The 13407-nt window shown below is 42.4% G+C and overlaps 1 protein-coding gene across 1 annotated transcript; it reads left to right on the top strand.

The window, feature by feature from the left end:
- Window positions 1–536: 536 nt before the first annotated feature.
- On the top strand, window positions 537–3911 carry LOC141910300 (uncharacterized). The gene is given in 4 exon segments (XM_074801031.1): window positions 537–629; window positions 2642–2909; window positions 2912–2937; window positions 2940–3911. Coding segments are annotated over 4 exon segments (1359 nt in total).
- Window positions 3912–13407: the final 9496 nt, after the last annotated feature.

The raw sequence follows: 13407 nt of genomic DNA, 5'->3' as shown, positions 1-13407 counted from the left end.
TTGAATTAACTGGAATTATACTTTTCACTTTAAGCAATTTAGCATAAATAGAGCCATTCAAAATATCGGTGTCTTTTATTTTCCCTCTTCTGATACTCCCATTTATTACCTCACCGTATGTCGATAATTGGGAGGCAATGAACGCATCTGATAATTCAACTGGTGCATCTTTAATTGTAACGTTCGTAACATCTTGTACATCGTCAGCTTTATCAACTTTTAACGTGCGGTCTCTTATGTTCGGTGGATTTTTTATGAAATCCTCAACTGCACTCGTGTCCTTGAACGTAATTCTACACTCACCAGTTTTTGTGATTTGAATCGCACGCACTCGAACTGATTTAGATCCCAGGGCTGATAGGATATCACTTTCCGTAATCCTTCCACCATAACAAACGACCGTGAGAGGTCTTTTTAGATCCATGTTTAAACTTGCGGCTAACTGAGAATTGAGGTAAAAATCCAAAAAACCATATCAGTGACGGAGAAGCGACTCCAACACCGCCGCCATTTTGAATCCTCTCATGGATTTTCAGATGGGGCTGAGAGGACAAGCCACGACATTAGATCTGTCTACCATGTTACAGACAAGCAGCGAAATTGAAGCGAGAAAGATCCGAAACTTGGAAGTACGAGGCCTAGCAGGAGGGAATTGGGTCAAACTCCACGAGCTCTACACCCATCCCACCGTAACTATTAACAGGAAGGAAATTCCAACCGTAAAGGATGTCTCGAAGTATCATCAGTTGAGAAAAGTCGATTTGAAATTTGTAACGCTCCAGTCGGATTACTCTTAGGCGAGAATGTACCGGAAGCAATACGACCAATTGAGATAATTCCCACAGAACGAGAAGCACCGTATGCTATGCGAACAGCAATTGGCTGGACACTACTTGGGCCAGTCCAGAGGGGTCAGTCGGCGAACAGATCCACCTCAGTCAATAAAATTTCAATAGATGATCTAAACAAGAACATTAATGCACATTTCTCCCGAGTGTTCGATGACGGGCCGCTTGGTGAAGAGGTTCAAATCTCTCCAGAAGAAAAACGCTTCATGCAAACAATAGAAGCTGTCACACACTACACTGGTGATCGCTATGAAGTAGGAATCCCAATTAAAAGGCCGTTGCCACCAATACCCAATAGTAGATTGATGGCTGAAGGGATACATCGAGAGGGTCCCGAACGAAGAAATCGAAGTAAGAGAAAAGTTGTATTTACCTCACCATGGAGTATCGAACCAAAACCGCAATTCCAAACTACGAATTGTGTTTGACGGATCAGCGCAGCAAAACGGCATCTCCTTGAATGACCTTCTGATGAAAGGACCTGATCTCAACAACAGACTAGATGGAGTTCTGATAAGATTCAGGGAATATCCAGTCGCAGTAAGCAGCGACATTCAGGGAATGTTTCATCAAATTCAAGTAGCCCCTGAAGATCGGAATTGGTACAGACTCTTATGGATAGATGAATTAGGAAATACCGAAGAGTGGATATGGACAGTGCATCCATTTGGTTCTAGACCGTCACCAGCAAGCGCGTGCCACGTACTAAGACACGGCTTAGTAGAACAGTCGCGCCATGAAGATAAAGAGATCTGTAAAGCAGCAACCCAGGCATTCTACGTCGATGATAATCTGAATTCCTGGACGCATGCGCAGAGCGCATAGAAAGAAGTGACGGTTGTTCATGAAACATCCGATCGCTGCGGCTTTCCATTGAGAAAGTACGCAAGTACACACCCAGAAGTGTTGGACGACATACCCGAGGATCGGAAAGCTGTTGCAGGAAGCGACATAAACGTAGGAAAGGAAGACTACAGCGAACTGCCCACCCTGGGAATGAAGTGGAAACCGCAAACCGACAAACTTACCTATCGAGCACCAGATTTGAAGACCGTTAAGACAAGAAGAGAACTAATATCAAATATGACCAAACAATTTGATCCATTAGGGCTAGTGTCACCATGGATACTTAATTGTCGAATACTAGCACAAAACCTCTGTAAGCTGAAGCTGACTTGGGACGACCCGATTCCCGATGAACAACTCAAACAGTGGATGAGATGGAGAGACGGGACTCAAGCCGTAACCGAAATTGAATTTGAAAGATGCATCACCAGTCACAGCCCACATACTAGTGACACATACCAGCTTCATGTGTTCAGCGATGCATCAGAAAAGGCACACGGAGCTGTCGCCTACATCCGAACCAAAAACACGAACAAAACAGAAGTCAAGTTGGTTTATGCAAGATCGAGGGTAAATCCTCTCAAAGGAGAAACCATACCAAGAGCAGAGCTAGTAGCAGCTAGGAGCTAGAACAACAGCAAAGCTCAAGAAAGAACTGCGACTACCACTACAGAAAAGCACCAATTGGACGGACAGTAGAATTGTCCTGGATTACTTAAGAAGTGACACCATTAGAACGTCAGTCTTCGTCGGGAACCGAATTGGAAAGATCTTAACACTTACCCATGTCGAAGACTGGAAACATGTCCCAGGAAAGAAGAATCCTGCGGATATTGCGTCCAGAGGAGGAAACGCGAAAGAACTAGCTGGTACTCTGTGGCAACAAGGACCAAAATACTTAGCGTTAATCGGAAACAGATAAGCCAGTTGAAGAAACGTCTTCACAGCCGACGCTTTATCGCATCATCACGGATGAGCAACCATTGACCGATATTGAGGGCGTCGAAGCCACAATCGAAATATTGAATCGATTATCTGAATGGGAGAAGATCCTTACTTTTGTTGAGATTGTGGTAGGAAAGAAATCGTCCGACGGACAAAGTCCTGTGAATATAAGACGGGAGGCTAAACAAGCAGTTATTCGAGCCATTCAACGAAAATACTTTACGAATGAATTGAAAGCGTTAAACCGACACCAACCCGTATCGAAGAGTAGCCCATAAGAAAGCTATGCCCGAGATCGACGAGTGCGGCATCCTACGAGTTGGTGGAAGATTGAATGATAGTTTGCTCCCACACGAGGGTAAACACCCGATTATACTGCCCGGATCAGAGCCGTTGGTCAGGAAACTTATCCGTAGAACCCATTGTATGGAAGGTCATGTTGGAAGGAACCATACTATCTCGAAATTGAGAGAGCAGTATTGGATAATTGGCCTGATGAATGTCGTAAGAAAACTCTTAAAAGATTGCGTCATATGTAGAAAATACCAGGCACGGTTAGAGACGCAGATAATGGGAGTCTTACCAAAAGACCGAACATCTGCTACGCACGCATTCGAAAATTCGGGTATCGACTACTTAGGACCATTGCTCGTGACAATCGGACGGCGTGAAAAGAAGCGGTATGGAGTGTTGTTCTCATGTAACTTTACAAGAGCAATTCACCTTAAGTTAGCGCGTAGATTGGATATCCAGTCGTGTTTACTAGCCATAAGTAGATTTGTTAATAGAAGAGGCACACCGAAGATATTACGGTCCGACAATGGTACAAACTGGATCGGAGCGTGTAAAGAAATGCGAAACGACTTACTTGAAATGAACAAGCAGTTACTCATTGAAGAAAAATTGACAAAAGATGACATAGAATGGAAATTTAATCCAACGTTGTCTAGTCACATGGGAGGTCACTACGAGAGACAAATCAGGTCTGTACGAAAGATTATGTACGGACTGATAAATAGACAGACACTATCTGAAGAAGAACTGAGGACCGTTCTTGTCAAAGTAGAATGGATTATGAACAGCCGACCACTGACTACATCGTCATGTGAAGACACAACAGTAGTTGCCATTACCCCGAATCATTTAATGGGTATAACTACGGTTGAAACCGACACAAGCTTAACGACCGAAAATGATATCTATAGAGGTCGATGGAAAAGAGTAAATTTCGTCACTGAACAAGTGTGGAAGCACTTCCACAAGCTTTTGTGATTTGAATCGCACGCACTCGAACTGATTTAGATCCCAGGGCTGATAGGATATCACTTTCCGTAATCCTTCCACCATAACAAACGACCGTGAGAGGTCTTTTTAGATCCATGTTTAAACTTGCGGCTAACTGAGAATTGAGGTAAAAATCCAAAAAACCATATCAGTGACGGAGAAGCGACTCCAACACCGCCGCCATTTTGAATCCTCTCATGGATTTTCAGATGGGGCTGAGAGGACAAGCCACGACATTAGATCTGTCTACCATGTTACAGACAAGCAGCGAAATTGAAGCGAGAAAGATCCGAAACTTGGAAGTACGAGGCCTAGCAGGAGGGAATTGGGTCAAACTCCACGAGCTCTACACCCATCCCACCGTAACTATTAACAGGAAGGAAATTCCAACCGTAAAGGATGTCTCGAAGTATCATCAGTTGAGAAAAGTCGATTTGAAATTTGTAAACGCTCCAGTCGGATTACTCTTAGGCGAGAATGTACCGGAAGCAATACGACCAATTGAGATAATTCCCACAGAACGAGAAGCACCGTATGCTATGCGAACAGCAATTGGCTGGACACTACTTGGGCCAGTCCAGAGGGGTCAGTCGGCGAACAGATCCACCTCAGTCAATAAAATTTCAATAGATGATCTAAACAAGAACATTAATGCACATTTCTCCCGAGTGTTCGATGACGGGCCGCTTGGTGAAGAGGTTCAAATCTCTCCAGAAGAAAAACGCTTCATGCAAACAATAGAAGCTGTCACACACTACACTGGTGATCGCTATGAAGTAGGAATCCCAATTAAAAGGCCGTTGCCACCAATACCCAATAGTAGATTGATGGCTGAAGGGATACATCGAGAGGGTCCCGAACGAAGAAATCGAAGTAAGAGAAAAGTTGTATTTACCTCACCATGGAGTATCGAACCAAAACCGCAATTCCAAACTACGAATTGTGTTTGACGGATCAGCGCAGCAAAACGGCATCTCCTTGAATGACCTTCTGATGAAAGGACCTGATCTCAACAACAGACTAGATGGAGTTCTGATAAGATTCAGGGAATATCCAGTCGCAGTAAGCAGCGACATTCAGGGAATGTTTCATCAAATTCAAGTAGCCCCTGAAGATCGGAATTGGTACAGACTCTTATGGATATATGAATTAGGAAATACCGAAGAGTGGATATGGACAGTGCATCCATTTGGTTCTAGACCGTCACCAGCAAGCGCGTGCCACGTACTAAGACACGGCTTAGTAGAACAGTCGCGCCATGAAGATAAAGAGATCTGTAAAGCAGCAACCCAGGCATTCTACGTCGACGATAATCTGAATTCCTGGACGCATGCGCAGAGCGCATAGAAAGAAGTGACGGTTGTTCATGAAACATCCGATCGCTGCGGCTTTCCATTGAGAAAGTACGCAAGTACACACCCAGAAGTGTTGGACGACATACCCGAGGATCGGAAAGCTGTTGCAGGAAGCGACATAAACGTAGGAAAGGAAGACTACAGCGAACTGCCCACCCTGGGAATGAAGTGGAAACCGCAAACCGACAAACTTACCTATCGAGCACCAGATTTGAAGACCGTTAAGACAAGAAGAGAACTAATATCAAATATGACCAAACAATTTGATCCATTAGGGCTAGTGTCACCATGGATACTTAATTGTCGAATACTAGCACAAAACCTCTGTAAGCTGAAGCTGACTTGGGACGACCCGATTCCCGATGAACAACTCAAACAGTGGATGAGATGGAGAGACGGGACTCAAGCCGTAACCGAAATTGAATTTGAAAGATGCATCACCAGTCACAGCCCACATACTAGTGACACATACCAGCTTCATGTGTTCAGCGATGCATCAGAAAAGGCACACGGAGCTGTCGCCTACATCCGAACCAAAAACACGAACAAAACAGAAGTCAAGTTGGTTTATGCAAGATCGAGGGTAAATCCTCTCAAAGGAGAAACCATACCAAGAGCAGAGCTAGTAGCAGCTAGGAGCTAGAACAACAGCAAAGCTCAAGAAAGAACTGCGACTACCACTACAGAAAAGCACCAATTGGACGGACAGTAGAATTGTCCTGGATTACTTAAGAAGTGACACCATTAGAACGTCAGTCTTCGTCGGGAACCGAATTGGAAAGATCTTAACACTTACCCATGTCGAAGACTGGAAACATGTCCCAGGAAAGAAGAATCCTGCGGATATTGCGTCCAGAGGAGGAAACGCGAAAGAACTAGCTGGTACTCTGTGGCAACAAGGACCAAAATACTTAGCGTTAATCGGAAACAGATAAGCCAGTTGAAGAAACGTCTTCACAGCCGACGCTTTATCGCATCATCACGGATGAGCAACCATTGACCGATATTGAGGGCGTCGAAGCCACAATCGAAATATTGAATCGATTATCTGAATGGGAGAAGATCCTTACTTTTGTTGAGATTGTGGTAGGAAAGAAATCGTCCGACGGACAAAGTCCTGTGAATATAAGACGGGAGGCTAAACAAGCAGTTATTCGAGCCATTCAACGAAAATACTTTACGAATGAATTGAAAGCGTTAAACCGACACCAACCCGTATCGAAGAGTAGCCCATAAGAAAGCTATGCCCGAGATCGACGAGTGCGGCATCCTACGAGTTGGTGGAAGATTGAATGATAGTTTGCTCCCACACGAGGGTAAACACCCGATTATACTGCCCGGATCAGAGCCGTTGGTCAGGAAACTTATCCGTAGAACCCATTGTATGGAAGGTCATGTTGGAAGGAACCATACTATCTCGAAATTGAGAGAGCAGTATTGGATAATTGGCCTGATGAATGTCGTAAGAAAACTCTTAAAAGATTGCGTCATATGTAGAAAATACCAGGCACGGTTAGAGACGCAGATAATGGGAGTCTTACCAAAAGACCGAACATCTGCTACGCACGCATTCGAAAATTCGGGTATCGACTACTTAGGACCATTGCTCGTGACAATCGGACGGCGTGAAAAGAAGCGGTATGGAGTGTTGTTCTCATGTAACTTTACAAGAGCAATTCACCTTAAGTTAGCGCGTAGATTGGATATCCAGTCGTGTTTACTAGCCATAAGTAGATTTGTTAATAGAAGAGGCACACCGAAGATATTACGGTCCGACAATGGTACAAACTGGATCGGAGCGTGTAAAGAAATGCGAAACGACTTACTTGAAATGAACAAGCAGTTACTCATTGAAGAAAAATTGACAAAAGATGACATAGAATGGAAATTTAATCCAACGTTGTCTAGTCACATGGGAGGTCACTACGAGAGACAAATCAGGTCTGTACGAAAGATTATGTACGGACTGATAAATAGACAGACACTATCTGAAGAAGAACTGAGGACCGTTCTTGTCAAAGTAGAATGGATTATGAACAGCCGACCACTGACTACATCGTCATGTGAAGACACAACAGTAGTTGCCATTACCCCGAATCATTTAATGGGTATAACTACGGTTGAAACCGACACAAGCTTAACGACCGAAAATGATATCTATAGAGGTCGATGGAAAAGAGTAAATTTCGTCACTGAACAAGTGTGGAAGCACTTCCACAAGCTATACATCACTCGTTTACAGTGGCAACATCAGAATCCTGACATACAGGTAGGAGATATCGTCGTTGTTCAAGATACCAGCGTTGGACGAGCTTACTGGCCGTATGGGAGAATCTTGAAGGTTGAAACAAGTCGCGATGGTCGAACCAGGTCATGCCACGTAAAGACACAAAATGGAACTTACGTGAGACCCATCACCAAATTAGCTAGGCTTATTGAATCGGAGAACGATATTTGAATTGATAAATCTAAAATGTTATGCATAAGTTGAATTGTATCATTAGAAGTTTAGTTTAAATAGTTGTTAAATCTAGAAGTAGTATGAATCAATTAAATTTCGAAGCATTGGAAATTTATGGGGCCGGTGTTAAAGGTACGAAAAGCTCATAGAGAGCCTCATCACGAGTTACGTGTAACAACAAAATCTAGGATGAGAACTTTTGTAGATACAACGAGCGACACGTCGATTCTTTTTAGAGATTAGATTTCATGCAATTAAACGAGTATTTAGGAGAATATATTGGTTAAAAACATGTAAGTTTAACAGTTGATTTGTATTCTATTATGATAATGAATGATTTAAATAGGAAATTAATCTAAGATCAGTGTTCAAATTTATTTAAGATCAGAGTTTAAATTCTATGTGTTATTAATTTCAGATCAGCATTTTATCATTTCATGTTCGTTATGTTTCGATATTAAAAATCCAATATAAATAATGAAAGGTCTTCGCATTTATGGAGCCAACTACAAAATAAAACGCAAGTTACGATTGCCTACTAATGTCAGGTCAACCAAAATTGTAATTTCTAAAAACGTCTAGTTCTGTGAAAGAAGTCATGTACTTCAAATTAGAATTCAGAATATATATGCAATGGATATCCATCAAAAACTTACAGCAGCTATATAGTGCTGTATTCATCGAGGAGTCATCGGAACAATAGTTCACTTTTCAGCAGTTCAATCAACTTGTAAACAGGAGCTCTTAATGTTTACAGGAACTCTCTTAAGATAAGTATCAGATAATTATCTTAATCAGTTTTTCAGTATGTTTAGTCGTCTTAGAAAATTCGATGTTGATTTCAAAAATGGGATTTGAACATGCACGCACTGCTCGAGTACCGGATAAGCAATTTTTTACTATATTAACATGTTTTACATTTACCTATTGTTCTTCCCCCTTAAAACCCTAAACCTAAACCTAAGCCTACTCTAATCCTAACTTAACTCTGACCTGTTGGACTCTGTTAACATAACCTTACGCTCTGGACTCTCTATAGAACGATTATTCAAAAAGCCGCCATTTTCTATCGACAATCAAGATTGGGATCATCCAATAGCCATTTCATTACTGCGCATGCGCGGGTCACTTGTGAAAAATAAATTCGCCGTTGCACGATGATTTCTACAGATCATTTGGTGTTTTGACGCTGTACAATAATGTGTATACATTGATAACTATATTATGCGTTATTTAAAGAAGGGTTCTGTGGGATTCGATTTGTACTACATGTGTCCTGAACTGTGTTTGGCTTATTGGGTATGTGGTATTAACTCTGGATTTGGCCTTTATTTCTGTAAGCCTCCTTCATGCCTGACCAGGCATTATATTGTGTATGTTGAGTCGTTGAATAAAGTTGAGTTAGTGTTGTACAGAAAATCATGGGTTTGTTCGTTCCTATCTATATTCCTGCAGAATTTAGGAAATTGGTCCCTGGAGCCTCGAGAACGATGTCAGAGAATAGAAAGCGTGGGGCCCAACTGGGCCATGTTAAAAGTTTTACTGATCAAGCAGACGTTCTGGTTAACAGTCAAACCTCGTAAAAACCAGATTTGGAGAAACTACAGAGATTATGCTCTCAGATCAGTGAGAAATTGGCCATCGTCAGTGACTTAGGCGATGATATTCTGTCAAGTATAGCAGATGACACAACTTACTATTCGAAGGCAACCGAATACGAGATCCAGCTGGAACAATATCGCGATCGGATTTTATATTATAATCAGTACCTGAAACGAATCCCGTGTCAACATCTACCAAGGCTGAATGTCCACTATCGAATCTACCAAAACTTTCATTACCAAGATTCAGTGGCAATATCATGGATTGGTAGAATTTCTACGATTCTGTCTGCGCAGCAGTACACAATGTTAAATCTGTTCCGGTTATTCAGAAATTCCAATATTTGAAATCGTTATTGGACGATGAAGCAGAATTAAGCATCGATTCAGTGGTTTGTCGTTAACGGAATCGAATTATCACACTGCTATGGACATTTTGCATTCACGATTTGCACAACCGCATAAGATCATTGACGCCCATATGCAGGCCATCGTTGCATTGAACATTCCGAGTTACTCTGCCTTGAGTCTTCGTCAATTTCATGATAGGGTCGAATCACATATTCGATCTTTGATAGCTGCCGGTCGCGATGAATCGTGTTTAGGGGATATGCTCACGTCAGTTTTACAGAGTAAACTCCTATCCGAAATCCGAAAGAATATGGTTCGTGAACATGGTAATACATTTTTCACGTTAAAGCAAATTCGTGAATTTATAGCCAAGGAGGTTAACGTCTTAGAAGCAGGTGTGGGAAGTGAAGATAATTTCTCTCCACAATTCTGTTCGCGAGTACAACTGGTCAAGATTGTCATATCGGTTATCGTAAATCGAGCGCATCACAGAAAGCGAATGCAGCAAGGCAGAAATCATGCGTTTTTTGCAAGAGTAATGACCATTTTTCGAGCGACTGTAGAACAGTGTCCACTTATGGTGACCGAATAGCGTTTATTAAAGCCGAAAATCTGTGTTTCAACTGTTTTGGTCATCATCGTATTAAAGATTGTTGATCCCGTTACTCGTGCAAAAAATGTAAGCGCCGACCTCATATTAGCATATGTCCACCGCCTAAACCCGAGAAGACCACCGCGGTTGCACCTTCAGAATGTGATAAGGTGAAACCAATCGCAGCTCAGCTAACGAATGGAAATACACAGCTTAAAGAGGTCTTCGATGGCTTGACCCCTACGTCACAACGGGGTTCAGTCTTGCTAAAAACCGCGATCGTGCCTATTTCCGGTGGAAATGCTTCAAGGGACTCTAACGTTTTGCTAGACGATGGTGCGCAGCGGACCTTTATTTGTCAGTCGGTTGTTGCTGAATTCGGATTAGAGCCAGTTAGTACGGAAAAGATTAGTTTGTCTAATTACGGGACTAGTGAGAAAAAAAAGTTACTACATTAGATCAAGTGAAGATCGAAATTCGTTGTACCGATAACAGCGTTATCGTTGGAAGAACTTGCAATCCCGAATATTTCAGTGTCCATTCGTGTTTCCGCGAGGAAAAAATTAGAACAATATGACTATTTGCGAGGATTGAAATTAGCTCACCCACTAAACTGCGACGACTTGTTTGACATTTCGTTTCTGATCGGATTGGACTACTATTATGAATTTGTTATGGGTGAGCAGATTCGCGATCCGAATAGTGAAGGCCCGACCGCCGTTGCAACTAAACTTGGTTACGTAGTTTCTGGTCCGGTCACGTCTACGGAACGTGAAGATGCGTCGATATTCAAATCACGTTAGTCGATCAGCGCGTAGATCTCGATCTTCGTAGATTTTGGGACTTAGAGACAATGGGGATTAAAGCACGAACGGATCGACGGGCAGATGAAACTCGAATATTAGACTATTGTGAATCATCTGTGAACTTTGATCCCGTCGAAAATCGCTATGTAGCGCACTTGCCGTGGAAAGCGGAGCACTCATTGTTGGACATACTTCAACGTGTGTAAGCGTAGAACTATATCGACTATTCATCGGTTGGTAAAAAGCGATACTTTGTCGGATTACAATCGGATTATTGCCGAACAAGAAAATCGGGGCTTCATCGAACGATTTCCAGATGCAAAAGTGTCGGACATTTATTCACACTATTTACCGCACCACCCCGCCTATCATCAGTCGCAGACAACACCTTCACGAATCGTCTGTGATTGTAGCTGTAAGTCGCCGTACAATTCTGTTAGTTTAAACGATTGTCTGGACCAGGGTCCTCGTATGCAAAACGACATCACAGCGATATTGATGCGTTTTCGTCTACACAGTATAGCTATAACATCAGACATTGAGAAAGCGTTCTTGCAAATTTTGTTGCCAGAAGCAGACTGGAATTTTACGCGTTTTCTGTGGCTCAAAGATTCTAATGATCCTACTAGCGAGTTAATTACGTATAGATTCAGAGTAGTTTTGTTCGGAGCCAGCAGTTCGCCGTTTATATTAAATGCAACTATCTATAAACATTTGATGCTACGCTCATCACGTATACCTGATATCATCATGAAGAATATTTACGTGGATAACGTTATAGTTTCGGTCTGGGATCGATCTATGGCCGAAAAGTTTTACGTCAAGTCTCGTTCAGTAATGAGTGAAGGAGGATTTAGCCTACGGTGCTGGAACGGCAACGATGGGCACATTAAAGAACTGGTATCTGATGACGGAGTTTAGCAGAGTCCGTTACAAAAACGAATGTGTTAGGTCTACATTGGAACACTGAAACGGATTATAACGCATTAAAACCAGTTCAAACCGTGGAATTAGATAATGACGTTACCAAGCGTATTGTATTACGGCAAGCGTCTAAGTTATTCGATCCGTTGGGTTTCACGACCCCGGTAGTAATCAGGGCGAAACTCTTCATTCAGAAGCTTTGGAAGTTAGATCTAGACTGGGACAATGTTTTGGCGCCGGACTTATGTCGTGAATGGAGTTTCATCGCGCGCGATATACAGGAGATTTCTGGTTTATCCGTACCGCGTCAATACTTCTGACATTCTGTGTCAGAGCCGTTCGAACTACATTTATTCGGTGACGCAAGTATGTCATGCTATGGATCAGTGGCTTATTTGGTCAATAGAAATATTTCCGCGCTTTTGATAGCTAAAACTCGCGTAGCACCCGTAGCGAAACAACTTACAATTCCGCAGCTGGAATTGTTGGCGGCTCTTGTTGCGGCTCGTGGGGGCTGAATTAGGAATTCCTGATCTGAACGTTCGCTTATGGAGTGACAGTAGAGTTGTACTAGCCTGGTTGAATTCAGCGAAATCGCTACCTAGATTCGTATCCAATCGCGTTGTCGAAATTCGGAAATTAACGAATATCGCGAATTGGAATTACTGTTGTTCGGGTTCCAATCCTGCAGACATATAACCTAGAGGTACAACAGCGTCTAAATTGATGAACAGTAAAGACTGGTTAAACGGTCCTAGTTGGATTAGCGAGAACAAACTACACGCGGTGAATTTAAATGAAGTGAACAACGAAATCGTAAATGAGAGCGAAACGTGTTTAGTCAACACCTCTGCAGCAGAACTACATGAAGTTGAATTTCGTTTACCGGACATTAGCGATTCGATATGTATAGTGTACATGATTTTTCCTACCCTGAGAGGGTTAATGCGTATTACAGCCTTAGTATTACGATTTATCAACAACTGCAGATGTAACGTCAAAAATCGAAAATTAGATGTTCTTGGTTCGTGCGAGTTAAAGACTGCGGAACTAAAATCGGTTCAGAGGCAGCAATACGATGAGCTTATATCGGATATTCGAAACAGCAAGAAGAATCAAACCGTTTCACATCTGAGACTGTACATTGATGAACAAGGTGTCATCAGAAGTGCCGGTCGTATTCATAATTGGCCGTTAGATACTGAAGCAAAGTACCCAGTATTGATTCCTAAATGTGAGATCGCCGCTTTGATCGTCAAGGAATCGCATAGAGCGTGTTTTCATCTGGAAACAAACAATACTGTAGCCAAAATCCGTGAGCGATACTGGATAACTTCCGTTCGTCCGTTTGTAAAACGCATACAGCGTAAATGTGTGCCATGTCGTAAAATAGC

Source organism: Tubulanus polymorphus, chromosome 8, assembly GCF_964204645.1.
Source record: "Tubulanus polymorphus chromosome 8, tnTubPoly1.2, whole genome shotgun sequence".
NCBI lineage: Eukaryota > Metazoa > Nemertea > Palaeonemertea > Tubulaniformes > Tubulanidae > Tubulanus > Tubulanus polymorphus.
This window is presented reverse-complemented; position numbering and strand designations above follow the sequence as displayed.